The sequence below is a fragment of the Jaculus jaculus genome, chromosome 4 (genome assembly GCF_020740685.1).
Source record: "Jaculus jaculus isolate mJacJac1 chromosome 4, mJacJac1.mat.Y.cur, whole genome shotgun sequence".
Classification (NCBI taxonomy): domain Eukaryota; kingdom Metazoa; phylum Chordata; class Mammalia; order Rodentia; family Dipodidae; genus Jaculus; species Jaculus jaculus.
This window is the reverse complement of record NC_059105.1, coordinates 20,372,976-20,395,479: the sequence shown is the minus strand read 5'-3', so window position 1 is coordinate 20,395,479 and position 22,504 is coordinate 20,372,976. Positions and strand designations below refer to the sequence as shown.

Genomic DNA, 22,504 nt, shown 5'->3' with positions numbered 1-22,504 from the left:
TTGGATTTCACTATGTAGTCTCAGGGTGGCCTCTAGCTCGTGGCAATCCTCCTACCTCTGTCTCCTGAATGCTAGGATTAAAAGAGTGTGCCACCACATCCGGCTTAAACTTTTACTTATCGGAGAATGACAGAAATTGAAAGAGGGAGAGAGACAGACAGAGAGAATGAGAATGGACACACCAGGGCCTCTAGCCATGGCAAACAACCTCCAGGCACATGTGCCACCATGTGCAACTGGTTTACATGTGTTCTGGGGAGTTTAATCTGGGTCTTTAGGCTTCACAGGCAAGCGCCTCTAGCACTAAGCCATTTCTCCAGCCCTTAAAGTGTTTTTTATTGACAACTTCCTTAATTATAGACAATAAGCTATGATAATTCCCTCCCCTCCCCCCTTTCAGTTATTTCTTCTTTTTAAGTAATTTTTTAAATGTTTATTTATTTTTTTTCTTTTCACAATTTTTATTAACATTTTCCATGATTATAAAAAATATCCCATGGTAATATCCCCCACACACACACTTTCCCCTTTGAAATTCCATTCTCCATAATATTACCTCCCATCTCAATCATTGTACTTACATATATACAATACCAACCTATTAAGTACCCTCCTCCCTTCCTTTCTCTTCTTTCAATTATTTCTGATGTCATCATCTTTTCCTCCCATTATGAAGGTCCTATATAGGTAGTACCAGGCATTACAAGGCCATAGATATCCAGGCCATTTTGTGTCTGGAAGATTGCATTGTAAGCAGTCCCATATCCCATCCCTGGCACTGAAATTCTTCCAGTAAAAATTTGTGGCTTCTGGGTATGCTATTGTCCAAAAAAAAAAAAAAAAAATACGTTTCATACAACTTATTCATACACTCTTAAATTTTGATTAACTCTACCCCCACCCTTCCTTTACTCAGTCTCTTCTCCTGGCTTCACTTAGGCCTTTCCACCCCCAGTGATCTGTTCATCTACTTGCATATATACAATACCACCCCTTAAGTCTTCCCTTCCCCTCCCTCCCTTATAGCCCCTTCCTAGCTTACTGGCCTCTGCTACCAATTTTTACTCCACCTCCCATACAAGTCTAAACGCCTGTAGCTAGGGTCCACATATGAGAGAGAACCTGTGGTGTTTGGCTTTCTGGGCCTGGATTACCTCATTTACTACAATCCTTTCCTAACAGCTCATTGTTTTGCTTCTGTGGGCCACTTATTGCCTCCCGCCTGTGCCCCTAGTCAGGTATCCAAGAAGTCTAACCCACCAATAGAGTGAAGAATTCAAAGTGATATCAGACTGACTGCTATATTGTCTTATAAAACCTGATCTAGGGGCTGAAGAGATGGCTTAGCAGTTAAGTGCTTGCCTGCGAAGCCTAAGGACCCCGGTTCGAGGCTCGGTTCCCCAGGTCCCATGTTAGCCAGATGCACAAGGGGGCACATGCGTCTGGAGTTCGTTTTCAGTGGCTGGAAGCCCTGGGGCGCCCATTCTCTCTCTCTCCCTCTATCTGTCTTTCTCTCTGTGTCTGTCGCTCAAATAAAAAAGAAAAATGAACAAAAAAAATAAATAAACCTGATCTAGGGCTAGAGGGATGGTTCTAGAAACACTGGCTTGCAAAGCCTACGGTCTGGGTTCAATTCTCCAGCCACCTACATAATGCCAAACAGGTATTTGTTTGCAGTGGCTGGAGACCCTGGTGTGCCCATACACACACATGAAAATAATTGAATATATATTTTTAAAAGTACAAAGTGTTGTTTGAGTTTTTACTTGATAGTATCAGAGCCAAAAAAAAAAAAAGCCACAGTTTGTCTGACAACGAAGCAGGTTCCTGATTACAAGAGTCAGTCTCCTAGTCAGGCCGCAAAGTTGTGACTGTGACACCTGATGTTTCATTACTTGTTTGTGCCTCACTGTTCTTTGGGGACGTTAATTCACAACGTGAGCTGAGGGAGGTCTCCGTCCTTCTTCTGTCCACCCAGGCTGTGCCGCAGACACATCTCTGTTTGCGCCAGAAACCCGCTCTTGGGCCACCTGGGTCTGGCTACGGCTCCTGCAGACTGTGGGGGCGACATCAGTCTCCCCTCATGCATAATCGAGTCCTGCTGACAATGGCAACGACAGACTGCTGGTGTGTCCCCAAGCATCCTCCCGGCTTTCCTCACCACTTCGATGATACCACCCAGGCCAGAAAGTCAGGCTGAATCGGAAGACAAAAAGCGAGAGCAGAGTCCTCTGGTTCTCAGGTCCCACACTAGCAGGGAAGACACACCTCTGCAAGCACTTGAAAGCAATTATTGAAAGCAATTTAAAGTCTGAATACACTGAATTTTAGAGGAAAAAAAGCTGCAATGAAATGACACTTTTATGAAAATTGTATGAGATTGTTTCCAGTAATTATAGATCAGCGCGGATATGTTTCTTTCATTGGCCATTAATTTATATCAATTATTTATGGAGTCCTGTGTTGATGCTGTGTGCTCAGAACCACTTAGCACTGGGTGCTTAAGTGTGGTCTTTAAAGGGACAGAGTATAGTGTACACCTTGGGGTTATTTTCTCCTATGACTGATGTAGGGAGGAAAGAATCAGTAGTTGGGGTCTAGATCAAGCTAATTCTTATGTTGTCATCTCCCCATTCAACACCCCCTAAAGTTAGGCTGAGAATTTTCACAGCTTTTTTCTTTTCTTTTCTTTTCTTTTTTTTTTTTTTTTTTTTGCCATTGGCTTCTCCAGTTCCATAGAAGATGCTCATTTTAAGTGTATCTTTGGTGGCCCAAAGTGACAGGCATGGTAGAAATCGCCCTAACTCACTGGGTGACATGCCATCATGTATGGATTCTCCCTGGGTTCCCTCATGACATCGGGCCACAAAAGTGTTCCATGAAGTATCCTCAGCCCCTGGGCCATGTGTAACTCAAAACTCACATCCAGCCACCTGGTTACTATACACTGTTAATGCTTCCTAACTTTGTGCTATTTTCTGGTTTTGACTGTTTCATGACTTAAAAAAGTTATTCTAGGGCTAGAGAGATGGCTTAGCGGCTAAGCGCTTGCCTGTGAAGCCTAAGGACCCCGGTTCGAGGCTCGGTTCCTCAGGTCCCACGTTAGCCAGATGCACAAGGGGGCGCACGCGTCTGGAGTTCGTCTGCAGAGGCTGGAAGCCCTGGCGTGCCCGTTCTCTCTCTCTCCCTCTATCTGTCTTTCTCTCTGTGTCTGTTGCTCTCAAATAAATAAATAAATAAAAATACTAAAAAAAAAAAAGTTATTCTATAGTCTATACTATTCTATATATTCTAATACTACATATTCTATACTATTCTATATTGAAAATTATTAACTACTTTTCTTGCTGTTATGATAAAACACCGAACAAGAAACAGTGTAAGGGAAGAGAGTTTGATTCGGCTTGCAACTCCAGGGGCTCCAGCCTAGCATGGTGGCAGGCCCAGGAGGTGCTTGATCCCCCTGAGGCCACGTGGGGTCAGCAAACAGAGAGCAATGAGTGCCACCAGCTTTCACTTCGTTTGTTTTCAGTGTGGAGGAGCCTCAGTCGGTGGGATGGTGCCGTCCACCGTGAGAGTGGGGCTTCTCATCTCAACCTAATCTAGGGACTTTCTCATGGACGTGCCCAGACATCTGTCTCCTACGTGTCTCTAGCTCCAATCATGTTGACAACCAAGATGAAGGACCCCAGGATACATGGTTCTGGACTTTCTGGAGGACAAGTTATGCAGAAATGGTGAAGATGTCTCCACAAGGAGCAAAGCAGCAGTAGCACCACAGGGTGGTGCCTGTAACGTCTAAGTGCACGGGCCCAGGAACAGGGAAATCTATGTGCTCCATCCCAAACCATATTACAGGCTCCCTGGGCGTCCCGCCACCCAGCCTGGCCAGTGCGTCTCCTCCGGCTTTGCCTTTGCGCATGAACCTGATTCTCCACCCTGCTTGTTCCCTCACCCTGAGGTCTTCTGTCCCATTTTTATGGGCTGGGGAATTCTTCCTCACTTTTCAAGGGCCCTTCTCATGCACTTCCTGTTTGAGGGTCTGTCCCTGGCTACCCTTCCTGGCCACAACTGCCACAGCATTTGTCAGGCTCCCAACTAGGAACTCCTAGTAAGACTGAAATAATGTCTTGTGTATCCCGGTATTCCCAAAAGAGCCACATGGAGAAGGCTTGCTATGTGTCCAGTATCTCATGTGCACTACCAACAGCTGAAAGGAATCCCGGACGTACCTAGGGGAAAAAAACAAAACAAACATGCCATGAAGACTATAGCTTAGAAATGTTTGATTGGTTTCGAATCACAGGATTTCAAATCTTTTTTTCTTCAAAGGATTCACACACGGATTCTTTCTCCAAATAGTCTATTCTTTTCGGTGTGTGTGTTTGTGTGTGTGTGTGTGTGTGCGTGCGTGTGCGTGTACACTTGTGCTTGTGCACACACATGTTCCTGTGTGAGAGCGCAGGTTTGCACATGCTATGCCTTTTAATCACATGACTCAGTTCTTCTAATAAATTTTGTTAGAGCTGTGTTTGTGTGTCTGTATTAGATAGATAGATAATAGGTAAATTAGCTAGATCCGTTGGTTAATGGACTGTCAGATACTAGATTTATAGATACAGGTACAGAGATGATAGATGATAGGTAGATAAACAGATGTGTGCTATACAGACAGAAAGAAGGAAGATAAGCAGACATCCCGTTGGTCCTGTGTGTTTGGAGAATGCTAATTAATATATCGCCCCTGGCCAATGGCAGTAGAGTACTTGGCAGAGCCCAGCCATTCAGGGAGCCTCCCTGTCTCCTGGGAGACGCTGGTGTGCTGCCAGTGAGCATTGAGTCACAGCATGGCACCTGGCACGTGCTCTGCAGTGCTTACTACAGGTGGCCGCTCTTTTTGCTGCAAAGCATTCCTGGCTGATTTGTCCACAGCACTCCGGGACAGAGCTTCAGGAAGACCTTAGAGTCCCATTCACTGATTGTCTTTTTATTTTAGCTCTTCTTGTAGAAAAGCTTTTGAAAATGTTTTGTGCATACTGCTCTTTACTCTTTCTCTATTAGTAGTATTTAAAATATATGCAAGTGCTGGGCGTGGTGGCGCACACCTTTAACCCCAGCACTCCAGAGGCAGAGGTAGGAGGATCGCCATAAGTTCGAAGCCACCCTGAGACTACATAGTGAGTTCCAGGTTAGCCTGGGCTAGAGCAAGACCCTACCTCGAAAAACCAAAATAAATAAATAAATAAAATATATGCAAGTGACTATCCAGTAGAAAAGAGAACAGCCAGCCAGGCATGATGGCGCACGCCTTTAATCCCAGCACTCAGGAGGCAGAGGTAGAAGGATCACTGTGACTCTGAGGCCACCCCGAGACTACATAGTGAATTCCAGGTCAGCCTGGGCTACAGCAAAACCCTACCTTGAAAAACTAAAAATTAATTAATTAATAATAACAAACAAGAAAAGAAAATGAAAATAGAAAAGTAAAGGGGGACCTAGGGGCACACACCCAGAACCTCAGTACTCAGGAGGCTAAGAAAGAGAATTTTTGGCAGGGAGGGGTCAAGGTGGGGTCTCACTCTAGCCCAGGGTGACCTGGAATTCACTTTGGAGTCTCAGGCTGGTCGTTAACGCACAGCAGTACTCCTACCTTGGCCTCATGAGTGCTGGGGTTAAAAGCATGTACCACCACGCCCAGCCTGGTTCAAGGCCAGCATTGCAAATCCAATCTCAAAACCAAAAAGAGAAAGAAAAGAGCACAAAAACACACTGAAGCCTTCTCCTTTAATCCCATGCTAGAAGTGGGAATATACGGAAACTGCCAGAAATAAACAACGTGTATCTTCTAAGTCACATGCTGTTCTAGGGTGATGAAACCCAGCACATCCCAGCACATCCTGCCCAGGACAGAAATCCCTTTGTCCGGTGTATCCACATGCTGCCCATCTGTGAACTATCCAGTAGGGATCCCGGCTATCAGATCCATAGTGGGGGGTGGGGAGCAGGCATACTTCTTTGGCTCGTTGCCTCAAACTATCACAATACTGGTGCTGGTGATGGAGTTCTGCAAAGAGAAGGTGTACAACACTCCCTTTAAGTGAAAGTTCTCAAATTAACAAGGGAAGAAGCCAGGCGTGGTGACGCACACCTATAATCCCAGCACTTGGAAGGCAAAGGTAAGAGGAGTGCCGTGAGTTCAAGACCACCCTGAGACTACAGAGTGAATTCCAGGTCGGCCTGAGCTAGAGTGAAACCTAACCTTGAAACACCAAAAATAAATAAATAAAGGAAGAAAAAAAATGGTATGGTGATGTTGCCAAAACCTATAGTAGCAACCATCCATGAAGCTGTGAAGGGAAAAGAAATGCATGCTCATTTTGCTATCAGACTTCACACTACAAACATAGCTGTCGTGTGGGATGGACCCATGTTCCAGGGTAGGGATGGACTACTACTGTATGGGCATGCTGTGTCCATGTATGGTTTTTGGTAAGCATGGACATGCCCGAACTCAAGTCATTCCACATACATCCACGTCCTGCATTTTACCCTTTAATATTTGTATTTCCTTGAGATATTTTATGTCAAAAGTATTTTGAGGACTTACTATTTTATTCTGGAATGTACTAAATAGATTTAACCATATCCCCTCTTTATTGAGCAATAAATAAGCTATTCCCAGTTTCTCTAAATAATTGCATGGTGATAAAAAACACAGTCACGCTGGGTGTGGTGGCACACGCCTTTAATCGCAACACTCAGGAGGCAGAGGTAAGAGGATTGCTGTGAGTTCAACACCAGTCTGAGACTACATAGTGAATTGCAGGTCAGCCCGAGATAAAGTGAGACCCTACCTCAAAAAAAAGCAAAAGAGGGCTGGAAAGATGACTCATCAGTTAAGGCTCTTGCCTGCGAAGCCTAAGGATTCAGGTTCGATTCCCCAGTGCCCCAGTTGTTGCAGTCAGGTTCACATTGCTGGCAGAACTCACCCGACCAAGAGCAGCTTTGGGGGAACAAAAAGAGTATATTTTGGCTTATATACTCGAGGGGAGGCTCCATGATGGCAGATGAAAACAATGGCATGAGCAGAGGGTGGACATCACCCCCAGGCAAACATAAGGTGGACAATAGCAATAGGAGAGTGTGCCAAACACTGGCAAAGGGAAATTGGCTATAAAACCCATAAGCCTGCCCCCAACAATACACTGCCTCCAGCAGGCATTAATTCCCAAATCTCCATCAGCTGGGAACTAGCATTCAGAACACCAAAGTTTATGGGAGACACCTGAATCAAACTACCCCATTCCGCCCCTGGCTCCCATAAACTAATAACCACATGTGATATAAAATACAATGCACTCAGTCAAACTTTAAAAGTCCCCATCAGTTTTGTAGGTTTTCACTCTAGCTCAGGCTGACCTGGAATTCACTATGGAGTCTTAGGGTGGCCTCGAACTCATGCTGCTCCTCCTACCTCTGCCCCCCAAGTGCTGGGATTAAAGGCATGTGCCACCACGCCTGACTAACCCCATAGTTTTTTTTTAATTATTTATTCGAGAATGACAAAGAGAGAGAATGGGCACGCTAGGGCTTCCAGCCACTGCAAATGAACTCCAGACGTGTTCGCCCCCTTGTGCATCTGGCTAACGTGGGTCCTGGGGAATCGAGCCTCAAGCCAGGGTCCTTAGGCTTCACAGGCAAGTGCTTAACTGCTAAGCCATCTCTCCAGCCCTATCCCCATAGTTTTTAATCAATCCTAATGATGTCTAAACATACCCATAATCCAAGGTCTTTTTAACTGAGCCATAATACCAAAAACATCCATAATGGCACAGAATAAACATTCACACTTCAAAAGATGGCATTGGGCATAGCACAGAAATATTCAACCAATACAAGATTTAAAACAACCAAGGCAAACATCAAACTCTAGCTCCAAGCCCAACAACTCTAGCCAGTGACAAATCTCCAAGTCCGATTATTCTAACCATCAACAAGTCTCTGAAGTTCCAATTCCACCCCTCCAGCTAGGCTGCTCACAGTCCTGGAAAACTTCATCCAGGGCCGGCTGCCATCCTTGGCAACCATCTCATGGTCCCAGCATCTCCACTGGGTCTCCACTGCAATCCACAGCTCATCCTCATGGCCCCATGGGGTCTCCATGCAGGCATCCAGCAAACCTGCTTCACACTGTCCATGGCCATTTTCAAAACCACAAGACCATGTTGAAAACTCAATGACCCTCTCTTTCCTGCATTTCTTATACTCCACAATGCCAGGTAGGGTGCCAATTTGTTAATACAGGGGGGAATAAAGCAGACTTTGAAGATCAGGACACTCCTTGAGTACTCAGGCCCCTTCAAAAGAGTCTATATTCTTCCTGTTGCCCCAGTGCAGGTCAACTGGCCCAATCTCAATTGCAATCTCTCAATTACAGCTGAACAGGCAGCAGTTTCACCAAAAAATTTCATTTTATCTATGTGATATCCTTCTGTTCACACCAGTCCATTTCTATGCAATGCAACTTTGCACAAGTTCTCAGGACATGAGCATAACAGCAAGCCTCTCACACAAACTGCTTCTAGCCCAGACCAAGCAAAGCTCTTACTTACCCTGTAGTCTTTACTACATTCAAGTCTTTCAACTCTGACCAGAGTAGTCCATCAAGCTGTACTTACAGCACTTCAAGGCATCTCTTAGGTCAAGGTTCAAATCCTTCCACATTCCTCTTGAAAAATCAGCTCCAAAAGCCACACAGTCAGGTGTCTAGCAGCAAATGACACCACTCCTCAGTACCAACATTACTATTGCAGTCAGATTTGTATTGTTAGCAGAAATCACCTGACCAATTGCAACTTTGGGGAAAAAAGGGTTTATTTTGGCTTACAGATTCAAGGGGAAGCTTCATGATGGCAGGGAAAATGATGGCATGAGCAGAAGGTGGACATCAGCCCCTGGCAAAATAAGGTGGACAATAGCAACAGGAGAGTGTGCCAAATACTGGCAAGGGGAAACTGGCTATAACACCCATAAGCCTACCCCCAACAATACACGGCCTCCAAGAAGTGTTAATTCCCAAATATCCATGAGCTGGGAACCTAGCATTCAGAACACCTAAGTTTATGGGGGACACCTGAATCACACCACCACACCAGTAAAGCCAGATGCACAAGGTAGTATGTGCTTCTGGAGTTTTCAGTGGCTGAAGGCCCTGGTATGCCCATTCTCTCTTCCCCAGTCTCTCTCAAATAAGTAATCAAATAAAATTTTAAAAGAGAGAGAGAGAGAGAGAGAGAGAAGAGCCGGGTATGGTGGTGCACACCTTTAATCCCTGCACTTGGGAGGCTGAGGTAAGAGGGTCGCTGCAAGTTTGAGGCCACCCTGAGACTACATAGTGAATTCCAAGTCAGCCTGGGCTAGCGTGAGACCCTACCTCAAAAAAAGGGGGGGGGTGACCACATTCACTTATCAATTTTTTCATTGAACAAGTCTTTCTGTACTAAGCACTACTCAATGCAGAAGGACACAGAAAAGAGAAGGAAACTCATGGCCCTTCATTCCAGGGAGAGGAAGGGATGGCTGCGACCAAAGGAGTGAACGTGCAACTTGCAGGACAGAGGAGGGGAAGGACAAGGAAGTCAGAGTCCCGGTTAGGGAGAGATCCATGTGTTAATTGGGGTGATCAGATATGGAGCTTACGCCTAAAAAGTGAAGGCGTGGGCTGGAGAGATGGTTTAGTGGTTAAGTGCTTGCCTGTGAAACCTAAGGACCCCAGTTTGAGGCTCGATTCCCCAGGATCCACATTAGCCAGATGCACCAGGGGACACACACATCTGGAGTTCGTTTGCAGTGGCTGGAGGCCCTGGTGTGCCCATTCTCTCTCTCTCTCTCTCTCTCTCCCTCCCTCCCTCCCTCCCTCCCTCCCTCCCTCTTTACCTGTCTGTCACTCTCAAATAAATAAATAAAAACGAACAAAAACTTTTTTAAAAAACGTGAAGGCGTGAGGCAGGCAGACACCTGCGGAAGATCAATGACGTCAAGGCGGTCAGGTGACTGAGCCTCAACCCCTGTGCCCGAGGGTGGAGAATCCGGGCACAGTGATGGAACAGGCAGATGGTAGGCGTGCTGGGGATTGCTCAGAATTTGGTATTTTACTCCAAGTTCTGAGCAAAAGACGACGACATGACCTGAGTCACCTGCGAGAGTGGCTCCAGCTGTTTGTGAAAAGTGCACGGCAAAGCAGGGCGTGGTGACGCACGCCTTTAATCCCAGCACTCGGGAGGCAGAGGTAGGAGGATCGCCATGAGTTCGAGACCACCCTGAGACTCCATAGTGAATTCCAGGTCAGCCTGAGCTAGAGTGAGACCCTACCTCAAAAAAAAAAAGAAAGAAGGAAGGAAGGAAAGAAAGGTGCACAGCAGAAAGGGCACAAGGTGGGAAGCCCGGGACGTGACTGCGGGAGCCCGGCACAGCGACAGCGGCTGGACAGAGGTGCGGAGCAGAGCTGGTGGGGAAGGGCTTGCTATGAGAAGTGCCGCCACGTTGACTTCCACGCGGCTGGGTCCCTTTGCCCTCCCTCCAGCAGCCAGCACGCGTCTGCTATCCCTGTGGCCCTCTCTGGTTTTCCCCTCCCCAGCGCCTTAAGATCACTTCCCCCATCCTCTCATGCTCCCCTTTCTTGTTTCTATACCTGAACCCCTCCACACATACATAGGTACATAAAAAAAAAATTACAACCTAGAGTCCACATGTGAGGTAAAATGTGGCATTTGTCCTTCTGAGCCTGGCTTATTTCACTTCACATAACTTCTGATTACTTTATTCATTTTCCTGCAAATATCATGATTTTATTTTTCTGAAGGGCAGCAAGAAGTGGGATAGGGGAAGGGAGTCCAGGGAGAGAATCAATAGGAACAAAGTTCTATGAAATACCAATGAAACTCATCACTTTGTGCGCTAACAAAAAAAAAAAAAAAAAAAAAAAAAAAAAAAAGTGGTTCTGGGCTGGAGAGATGGCTTAGCAGTTAAGATGCTTGCCTGAAAAGACCCAGGCTCCATTCTCCAGTATCCACATAAGCCAGATGCACAAGGGGGCATGTGCATCTGTAGTTCGTTTGTAGTGGCTAGAGGCATACATTCTCTCTCCCTTTCTCTCTCTCTCTCAAATTAATAAATATTTAAAAAGTGATTCCTTGGACCAAATATGGGTTTATATCTTTAATCACTTCCTGATGTAGGTTTGAATTGTGTATCCCCAAAATTCACATGTTGAAGTCTTAACTCTTAGAACCCCAGACTGTGAGCTCATTTGAAAATAGGGTAACTGCAGATATAACTAGTTAAAGTAAGGCCACGCTGGAGTTGGTGGACCCTAACCCAACATGTCTGGTATTCTTATAAAAAGGGACAATTGAGAGACAGCCATACACATGAGGAAATAGCATATACAGATGAAGGCAGAGTTGGGAATAATGCTTCTAGAAATCACAGCAAGCCACCAAGCACTGGGAGGAGGGCATGGAACAGAGTCCCCTCAGAGATGTTCTGAGGTACCAAGCCTGCCTAGTCCTTGATGGCGGACTTTCAGCCTGCAGACCTGTTAGCACCTGTCTGTGGCTCTTTGTTATAGTATCCCTCACAAATTAATACACCCACCTGGGACAGATTCCTGCCAGTCAAATTTCTCCTGAAAAGGAAACATGTCAAGACTTAAAAAAAAAAGATAGTTTTAATAAAACAAAAATTGATAGTATGTTATATCTAACATGTGCCTAAAAAGATTTTACAATGTAGCTTTAGATACGGTCTAGATGGCATTAATAACTAATGGGGCTCACTATTCAAGATGAACCATTGTGGGTATTAGTGAATTCTAAACATTCTATATTTTGTTTTGAAGTGAACTGCCCCAGTGTGGAAATTAATCTCCTGAAGTCATTCAACCCTTGCATAGAGTCAGTGAAATCCTCCTACCTCTGCCTCTCGAGTGCTGGGATTAAAGGCGTGCACCACCACGCCCAGCAACTCAGATATTTTGGATTAAGATTAAGCTCCATACTTAGTAGGAAGTCGTAGCAGGCAGATCTCTGCTAGAGATGTGTCATGGGAGGCAGATCTTGAGTCCAGCGCCACTAGGTGTGTTGAGAGCCAGTTTGAGCTCTGGCTGTTCATGCTTGCTGGTGTTGGTTTTTCTCTCTCTGCTATGGTTGTATGCAGGTGAGCCAGCTTCTTCTGCCATGCTGGAATCTCCCCTGAAATCTGGTGAGCCTGCCACGAATGCTCTCTTCCCGTAAGCTGCTCCAGGTTTGGTGTCTCTTCCAGCAATGGCAGGTAACTGCAACACTGACTGAACCATGACCATGCTGGTGTCAGAGTTCAAAGTTCACACAACAGAGGCTCCAAAAGTGTCTGCCATCAGGGCATAGCCTCTCGCCTCCTATCACCTGTGCCCACTGAACCCCTCCATAATGCTTCAGCCAGTGGCTCTGGTGGATAAACCCATATTTATTTACAACTTCATAACTGGGAAAGAAAGGCTCCTTTTTGACAATTTCTAAAATGAGGATTAGCACCTCTGGGACAGAATAGTCATCTCGTACACACTCTCCAGCCAAAGTCGTCTCCTCCAGCCAGATTTCCTTCTCCAAAGTGGCAGCCTTGGGAACTCAGGAGCCTGCTTTGTACTCTGTGAGCAACACTGAACTCAGCAGGGAGTGTCTTGGCTTGGGTTTCCCTTTGAAGTAGTCTCTCTCAGTCTTCATTTACGATGCTGAGGAAAGTTTTTGAACAGGTAAAATATTCGGAACAAAGAACCGAATCATTAGCCATCGTTTCTGGTTTCTTTTAATTCTTTTTTTTTCTTTCTTTGAGGCAAGCCCAAAAGACTGGCCTTAAAAAAAAAAAATGTGAGAGGGAGAAAGAGGAAAGAGAGGGAGAGCGGATTGGCACACCAGGTCCTCCAGCCACTGCAACCGAACTCCAGACACATATACCACGTACTGTGCATGTGCACCCTTGCACACTTGTGTCATTGCATGTTTCTGGCTTTGTGGGACCTGGAGAGAAGAACATGGGTCCTTAGGCTTGGCAAGCAAGCGCCTTAACCACTGAGCCATCTCTCCAACCCCCAGTCAGTCCCCAGATTTCAGCCAAAATCATCCTATCCATCTCCCTCCTTCCCCTCCCCACCCATCTCCTCCTCAAACAATACCTCAGGAATGGCAAAAGTAGCTGCACAGAAGCTATGGTGTGAAAACGCGGAGGTGCAGTATGCGCAAGCAGCCGGAGGGCTGTGGAACTGCTCTATGAAGACCCACAGCAGTTCTCTGTCCTCTCATACGTTGGGTTCTGCGGGGTTGGTCCTTCCTAGAAGGGGGTTTGCCTTTCTCAAGCAAAGTGTGGAGCAGCTGTCTTGAAACACCCCTCTCCTCTCCACGGGGAAGAGCCCACACCGCACAGCGTGGAAAGGCTTGACGCACTCAGGCGGCTGCAGGCACAGAAACGAGGCCAGCTCTTCAAAGGACGTCTTCTCGAGCCACCGGCATGACGTCATAGCAGAACTCCTTCTTTCCTCACTTGAAGCCCTCAGTCAGAGGAGGCAAGGGCTGGTGCTCGGGACAGTTAATGCCTGTTGTCCTTCCTGTCATCCCTCTGACAACCTGTGGGCACTTGAGACAGGGCTCCTTGGCAGAGATGGGTTGACCTCATCAGTCTTCTCCCATGTCTTCAGGAACATGAGCCCTCTCCTGGCATCTTTAGCTCCAGAGATCGGCTCTGGCTCCACACTGTGGGCAAAGCCAGGTGGCTTTCTAACCCTTCTTCCTTCTTTGATCCGTTTCATGCTTGTTCTCCTTGGAATCAGAATCAGCTTTGCGCTGGCCTCCCTCTGACTTGCCTGTCAGCCACAAGGCCAGGACAGTGCACGTTCTCTGCTGGCTCCAACGTGTTGTACTCGTGGGAGAAACTCACTGAGCTGGGGAAACAGCCCAGTGTGCAAGCCGGAGGACCTGACTTCAGATCCCCAGCACCCACATGGAAGCAAGACTTGGGGTGCATACCTGGAACCCCAGTAGTGCTGGGAAGGTGGAGACAGGGAATCCCTGGGGCCAACAGGCTAGCGAGTCTAGCCAAATCTGTGAGCTCTAGGGTCAGCAAGAGATGGCTCAGCAGTTAAAACCACTTGCTTGCAAAGTCTGATGGGTTCGAGTCCCCAGTGCCCATGTAAGGCTACAGGCACAAGATGGTACATGCATTTGGACTCTGTTTGCAGAGACAGAAGATCCTGGTGCTCCCATTCTCTCTCTCGCTCTCTTCCTCTCTCTCTCTCTCTCTTTCTCTCTTTCCCTCCCTCCCTTCCTTCCTCCTTCCCTTCTTCCTTCCCTTCCTCTCTGTCTCTTTTTCTCTCAAATAAAAATATTTATTTCTTTATTTATTTGCAAGCAGAAAGAGATAGAGAGGGACTCTAGCCACTGCAAATCGACTCCAGATGCATGCGCCACTTTATGCATCTGGCTTTACATGGGCACTGGGGAATCAAACTCAGGTTGTTAGGTTCTGCAGGCAAGTGTCTTGACCACTAAGCAATCTCTCTAGCCCCTAAAAATATTTTTTAAAAAAGAATACTGGAGAGTAATCAAGGAGTACCTCATCATTGACCCCTGGCTTCAACATGCTCTCATACACACACACACACACACACACACACACACACACACGCACAAACAATGCGCCCATGCACATTCAAACATACATACACACAGGCAGCCCCCCTCCAAAAAACCACAAAGGCATCTCACTTTAAGAGATAATCCACTTTGCCCCTGATGCCTGGGCAGCCTCCATGAGTGATGGAACAAGGAAGGCCTCTTGTTATCTGCGCTTCTCAGCAATGGCATACATTGCCCCGGCCAGTGGGGAGTCGAACAAGGAAGTGAGAGGAAAAATAACCTGAATGAAAGAAGGCAAACAGACACAAGAAGGAGACCATGCTAGATGTTTGTCACAGCCTTGAGAGTTTATTCTTACATGTAGGTTTATATAGGGTTGTAGGGGGAAGGGGTCGTGGTCAGGGCAAGGAGTTGTAGGGGGAAGGAGACGTGGCCATGGCAAGGAGTTGTCAGGAAACCTAGAGAGGATGGAATTAGGTGTTCATCTAATCTTGCCTCACTGGCTTAACATCCTGACTGCACCAGGCTTCACATCCTGACCATAAACTGGCCTTTTGCAAAAGATAAAATTCTGTAAGCAGTCTGCTGACCGGTTCCAGAAGTACCTAACAGAAAGCGGGATGGACCAGCTTTCTGAGTAATGAGTCAGTTTATGAGCAGGCTCAGGCAAAATGGAGAGGCTTTTGCTCTATGGCTCCCAACAATACATGAGCTCACTTTCAGGGTGCTAATTTCATAACATAACAAACAGACCTTCTGTGCATTAACAGACATTCTTCCCTCCCCAGAACATATATTATAGACGACAAAAAAACCAGACACCAAAAGGGATGTAAGCTCGGGGCTGTACTTCTGCTCCCCAGCAGATGAACTCCTCAAAGGAGCTCAAGCCAAAACACATAGTGGTTTTGAGATTTCTTCGCCCAAAGCCTTAGAGATGTCCAAAAGGTTAGGAAAAGCCTCACACTCCAATGAAAATGGAAGTCATGGCCTTCAAGTAACATTTCCTGTCAAGGTGATTTCAAGGTTGTGGCAAAGAAGTGTGATGTTGTTTGACCCCTCTGGGGCAAAGTGGTCCATTAGGCTCCACTGGCAACACAGTAGGTGTGCAGTAAAAGCCAAGAAAGGCCACAAAAGTGGTAACCTGCCATCCAAAAAGAAAAGAGGAAAAGTAATTTAGCAAGTCCTTGTGCCACAGGCACTTAGAAATCGCTGCCCTCAGGTATGCATTAATACTCATTTGGTTTCCATTTGGCTTTTGAAAACGATAAAGCTAGATATAAGAGTTATTCTCTGAAATAAGTTAGTAGCTCTTTCTAGGACTCAGAAAAATCATAAGATTTGAGATGAAATTGAAAATGGTACCTGTAGCCAGCTTCCTGTCCTCCCTGCATGCCCTGACCGAGCATGTTCCTGTCCATCCCACTCCAGTCACAGCAGCGAGATTGAGAAGCAGCCCCTCTCTGTGCCTGTTCTCCAGCCTCATGCCAACATAGGAAACTTTGCCTGAGCAGCCAACATGCTGACACCAAGTATCGCTTTACTTTGCTTACTGTGTTTTGTCTCTGTCACTCTCCAACGAAAATACTCTTCCCATTTCACAGATTACATGAGCAAGGCTCAGATATTGCCCGAAGTGACCTTGGTCACAAACTGCAGAATCGGGGATCTCAACACAAGTCATTGCCTTCCTCTGTTGAGACAGTGGAAGGATCAGTACACATACACTGTTCAGCACAGTGTGCTCAGTGGACATGTGATCATTATCACCTGCTTAGCTGCAGGAAGCAGATGACCTCCCGACCCATCTGCCAATCCCATTGCATTATCCGGGACAAGGTTGTCCAATGGGGGCATCCGCGAGACCAACTGATACCCTGAAGAGTACACACAATGGATGCACTAGTTTAAATCTGGAATATTCCCCCAAGGCCCATGTGTTGCAAAGGCTTGGTCCCCAACCTGGACACTCTTGGTATGAGGACCCTGCCAGAAGCTCTTTCAGCCATAAGGTCATGTCCTTTAAGGGACATTAGGCCCTCGTGAGGTGTAGCAGACAGCTTCAGGTTTGCTGAGATGAACGTCCAGACCAGGCACAGTTATAGAGGAAGGGATATTTATTAAAGCTTACAGATCCAGGGGAAGTTCCATAATGGCAAAAGAAGCTGGCCTGCCTTCACAGGATCAAACACACAGAGAGAGAAGCACAAGCCAAAAAGCCAAAATCCACAGCACACTTCAGGAACTCCAGCTAGGCACACTTTGCATATCTTTAGATTGAAACCTGAAACCCACCACCTCTCCTTAAGATCCACCCAGTGACACTGCCTCCAGCCAGCTGCAGATGCAAACTACAAAGAAATAAAAAAACTGAATATATTGGGGGCCATCTATTCAAACGACCACATGAGGTGAGCAGTGTGGCTTCGCCGTGTGATCTTCGCCGTGTGATCTTCACCATGACGTCTGACTCACCACAGGCCCCAGAGCTACAGGATCACCTAATCCTGAACAGAAACCTCCAAAGTGGTGGTCCAAAGTAAGCCTTCCTCTTTTTAAACTTATGAACTACAGATACTTGTGACAGCCATAGAAAGCTGACTAAAATGCAATGGGCAAAGTACAAGAAAGGAAAGCTCATAGAAAACAAGGGAATGCAATGGTCATTCAGCCAAATTAAAAAAAGAAAATGGTCAAGATAACAGCTTCTCTATTCAGATGGCAGTGACCACTGGGGTGACTCAAACGTGGCCGAAGTGCTGAGAAGAAATGATAGTGGAGTGTTCAGTGCTAAGTGAGACATCTCTATCACACTCTCCAAGACTCAGGGACAATTGCAGAAGAGGTGATGGAAAGAATGTGAAAGCCAAAGAAGGATGAAGCGTGCTTACAATATTGTCTTCCAGACAGTGGCTGTTGCATTCGTGATCTCACAGTGGCTGACACCACCTACATACACAAGACCTGCATAATAGGAAAGGAACAAACGATGGTGTCAAAATAGAAGAGTGACTAGTTGGAAAGAAGAAGAGATTCAGTGGACGGGGGGCATGGGAGGGGGAGGGGAAGCAGTGGGAGGGGATTATGATCATGGCGTATTGTATATATTCATGGACGTTGTCAATAAAATGCTAAAAGAGCCAGGCGTGGTGGCGCATGCCTTTAATCTCAGCACTCGGGAGGCAGAGGTAGGAGGATTGCCATGAGTTCAAGGTCACCCTGAGACTCCATAGTGAATTCCAGGTCAGCCTGAGCTATAGTGAGACCCTACCTCGAAAACCAAAAAAAAAAAAAGAGTTAAAAGAATATGCACAAGGAAATAAAGAAAAGTGAAATAAGATAAGATTTTACCTGTGAGATTAGCAAACACCAGACTCAGATAATCCACTGGTGTTGGGGAGGACATCAATTGTAGTGCTGTAAATTCACCATTCTTCCAAGGTGGGCTTTTGGCAATAACTATTGAATTGTGTGAAGATACACCCCAAATGCTTGCTCTCACATTGCAGTGTGTGTGTGTGTGTGTGTGTGTGTAAGCGCGCGCACAAGCACACACAGACTCACATGCAGACAATTCAGGTACTATGATTTTCAATAGGTAAAAGGCAAAAGCCAAAGATGCAAACAAAGTGCTTCTCAGTAGGGAGTCACATCACTGAAGGACAGTGCGTGTGTAACATGGTGAGCTCACTAAGTACTAAGGAATTAGTGCACTTAGTAAGGATTTAAGCCCCACTCACTGTTCACTAGAGGGCTTTAAAAATAATGCACTTAGCCGGGCATGGTGGTGCATGTCTTTAATCCCAGCAATCGGGAGGCAAAGGTAGGAGGATCACCATGAGTTCAAGGCTACCCTGAAGACTACAGAGTCAGCCTCAGCCTCGACTAGAACTAGATCCAACCTTGAAAAACAAAAAACAACAACAAAATACTGCACTTGATCACTTGATTCTTATCACAGTACCTTAAAGAGGCACTATTCTCATTCACAGGAGGAGGCAGACTTGGAATGCCGGCAACCCAGCCCAGAACCCTGCTCACACAACCCTGTGCTGAGGGCTCCCAGGGAAAACCTTGTCTAAGACGCTTGTGTTGCAAAATGGGAGAGAATGAAAAAGTGAAATAAGCAAGATATCAACAAAAGATATAACACAAAAAGGATTCAGCACTAAGTGTGAAATCCATTAGCTATTAAATAAAATATGTAAAACAGAAATTAGAAAGCACTAGATGACCTAACTTAGAAAAATAAACTGGGGCACGGAATCTGAAATCTAACAAGCACAGCACATGCTCTGTCCCCCTGTCCTTCCTGGTGTGATCAGCTATGCAGCTGAAGCAGAGGAAACCTACCAGAACTTGTGACGGTGGGAGACCTGAGACGGTGGTCATCTGAAATCACCACCACAAGCCACTTTGCCATCAGTTTAGTGTCAGTGGAAAAATAAATTCTGACACTAAATCCTGATAAATTGCACTTTGCACAATTCTCATTTAAAAAAAAAAAGAATTTAAAAGGCCACCCTGAGACTACTGAGTGAATTCCAGGTCAGCCTGGGCTACAGCAAGACCCTAGCTCAAAAAACAAACAAAGAATTTAAAAAAATAAGTATGGGGCTGGAGGGATGGCTTAGTGGTTAAGGCACTTGCCTGCAAAGCCAAAGGACCCAGGTTTGATTCCCCAGGACCCTCATTAGCCAGGTGCACAAGGGGGCACACACATGTGGAGTTTGTATGCAGTGGCTAGAGGCCCTGGTGTGCCCATTCTCTCACTCTCTCTCTCTCTCTCTCTCTCTCTCTCTTTCTCTCTCTCTCTCCCTCCCTCTTTCTCTGTCAAATAGATAAATAAATAAAAATAAAATATTTTTAAAAATAAATAAAAATAAGTATGGTGTATCTGTAATAGGACATACTGCCCCGTCTTGAATACACCCAGCAAGAAAGTAATTTCTCTTTGGTCAAGGCATACGTGAGGACCAAATCCTCAATGCTGGATATCACACTTCTCATAATGAGAAGAATTCTCCACAAGCCAATTAAATTTCAAACTATATTCCTCCTCTCCTGCCCATATATTCAGGCCATCAGTCTAATATGACCTCTGGCTCTTTGTCTTATGACCATGTGGGTTTGAATGTGAAATATCTCCTGTAGTTTATCATCTCAGCACTCGCACTGCTGTAGGTGGGGCTGTTTGGGGAGGTTGTAGAACCTTTAGGAAGTGCAGCCTTGCTGGAGGAAACGGGTCACTGGGGGCAGGTAGGATGTTTTCTTGCCCTGACCCACTTCCTGTTCGTGCTCTGCTTCCTGACCTCAGTGTGCCAAGCCAGCTTCCAGCTCCTATCACCATGCCTTCCCTGCCTTGATGGAATAGAACCCCCCAAAACCTTATGCCAGCATAAATGCTTTCCTTTCTCAGATTGCTTCTGGCCAGGAGTTTGTTCACAGTAAGAGTAAGTAATTAATACAGACCCTGAATGGACCTGAGCAATGGGTGGTGGCAATAGGTGGTAGGTCTTGGATGACCTTCCTGTACTGTACAAGGATGCCTGACAGTAAGGCAGACACACAGAGAAGTGACTGTACCATGAGACATAGTCTCTTAGAGCCCAACCAAATGGACCTTGAATCTTACTTCCCCTTGGTTACATCCCAAACAGGGGCTACAAACACACAATGGCCATCCAATGAAGAGAATTATGAAGAAGGAAAGTTAAAGTGCAAAGAGTTAAATGTCTTAACTGATTGTAGTTAGTATGACATACTACTGAAATGTCTATGAAAATTATGGCCAAGTCAGCAAACCACAGAAGCACAGATGAGGGCCACAGAAACTTGAGCCTTATTGGCCTCAACTCATGATGGTTAACCTGGATTGTCAACTTGATTGGATCTGGAATCAACTAAGAGACCCTCTAGGTAGATCTGTGGGGGCATTTCTAGAAAGGATTAACATATTGAGCAGCACCTTTGAGCAGCGGCCCAGGTACGAAGAGGCCTCGGAGACAGGCAGTGATGAGCCTGCACACCTTTCCCCTCGCTGCTGAGCCCATCTGAGCGTTGCAGCCTTCCTTCACTGACACTGGAGCCTGGGTTCTTCAGCTTCCCAAGGTGATTGAAGACCAGCGGCTCTCCAAGAATCCTCTAAGCCTTCAGTTCAAGATTGGTACTTCGGAGGTATACAGCCTGAGTAACACTGGGTTCTCAGGATCTCCAGTCTGTAGATAGACATTGTTAGGCTACCCAGCCTATATGACATAAGCCAGCTAATAAATCCTCCTTGTAATTTATATGTATGTAGATATATGTAGTCACATGTGGCCAAATGCTCTGCGAGGCCATGTTACATAAGCATGCTTAGGGTGTTAGAGAGGAGAGCGGTGATAGATCCTTAAAGTAGCTAAGCTCGGTTCCACTCCAGTCTGCTGAGAGCTCACCGATTACCTGACTAGCTTAAAAATGTACCTGTTGACCCAGACCCAGAAAGCCAAGCACCACATGTTCTCTCTCATATGTGGATCCTAGCTACAGATGACTGGGCTTCTGTGTGAGAATGAAAATACTTAGTAGCAGAGGCCAGTAAGTTAAAAAGGAGACATAAAGGGTAGAGAAAGGAAGGGAGGAGGATACTTAATAGGTTGATATTGTATATATGTAATTACAATGATTGTAATGGGGAGGTAATATGATGGAGAATGGAATTTCAAATGGGAAAGTGTGGGGGTGGGGAGGGAGGGAATTACCATGGGATATATTTTATAATCATGGAAAATGTTAATAAAAATTAAAAAAATTAAAAAAATAAAAAATAAATGTACCTGTTGTAGTCAGCTCCACATTGCTGGGACGAACTTCCAAACCACTCATAGTTTATGGAAGAAAGGGACTTACTTGAAGCTTACAGATCTGGGGGAAGCTCGATAATGTTATGCGCACGTACGTGCAGATGCAGATTAATGGTAAAGCACAGGGAACTGGGGGAGGGCGGGGTGCTATGCACATGTCTATGTAGATGCACATATATGTTATGTGCATGTATATGCAGAGGCACTCACGGGTACACAGAGGCCCAAGGACATGGACAGAGGGGCTTGGGGACAGTGAGCTGATGTCATGCCGTTGGATACTACAATGGAGGTTTCGTGTCATTATGAACTTGCCCAACCACACAAAGCTCACCGGGGTGAACACAAGCATTACCTGTAGACACCAAGGGATGATGAGGTTGGTGCCCATCACCTGGAACACACATGCCCTCTGGTGGGACATGAGGTGGGCACAGAGACATCCCAGGCTGGTGAACTCTAAGCCATCAGGAAACGTTTACTGCTCAACATGGGCCGGGAAAGCTGTTGCCCTCGTCACCGCTTCTGGGTCCGCGTGGCCAGCTTTAGCTTGCATTCTGTTCCTGCTGGCGCCACCTCGAACTCGGGACCCCTCGGAGCAGGAGCTCACTGTGCCCCTGGGGACGGTCTCGCTCAGCGGTCCTGGCGGCAAAGCGCTCCTGCCTGCTTCAGGGAGGAGACGTCTTCCATGGGTTTCCACAATGACTTCTGCTCTGAAGACCAGCAATTACAATGTGAACTTCGGGGAACAGGCCAAACCCGAAGAGTGCAGCACCTTCCCGACACAAGCCAGCGGGTGGTGAGACGCTGAAGGAGCCGTCGCTGTGGGGGTGGTAGTCATTGCTTTTCTTCCTTCAGGTGCTTTCAGAAATTATAGAATTAGAAATATTTAAAATATTTTATTTATTTCACAGAGAGAGAGAGAGGCAGACAGTGAGTATGAACACCAGACCATCTACCACTGTGCGTGAACTCCAGACAGATGCTCCTCTT

The 22,504-nt window shown here is 46.1% G+C and overlaps 1 protein-coding gene across 1 annotated transcript in view; it reads right to left on the bottom strand.

Moving 5' to 3' along the window:
* The window catches only part of Trpm8 (transient receptor potential cation channel subfamily M member 8), a 159,079-nt gene extending 136,800 nt beyond the window's left edge, over positions 1-22,279 (bottom strand). The window contains exon 1 of the mRNA XM_045147722.1: positions 21,867-22,279. Coding sequence (XP_045003657.1) covers positions 21,867-21,954 — 88 coding nt within the window. The 5' untranslated portion in view covers positions 21,955-22,279. The remainder of the gene's footprint in view (positions 1-21,866) is intronic.
* Between the last annotated feature and the right edge of the window lie 225 nt (positions 22,280-22,504).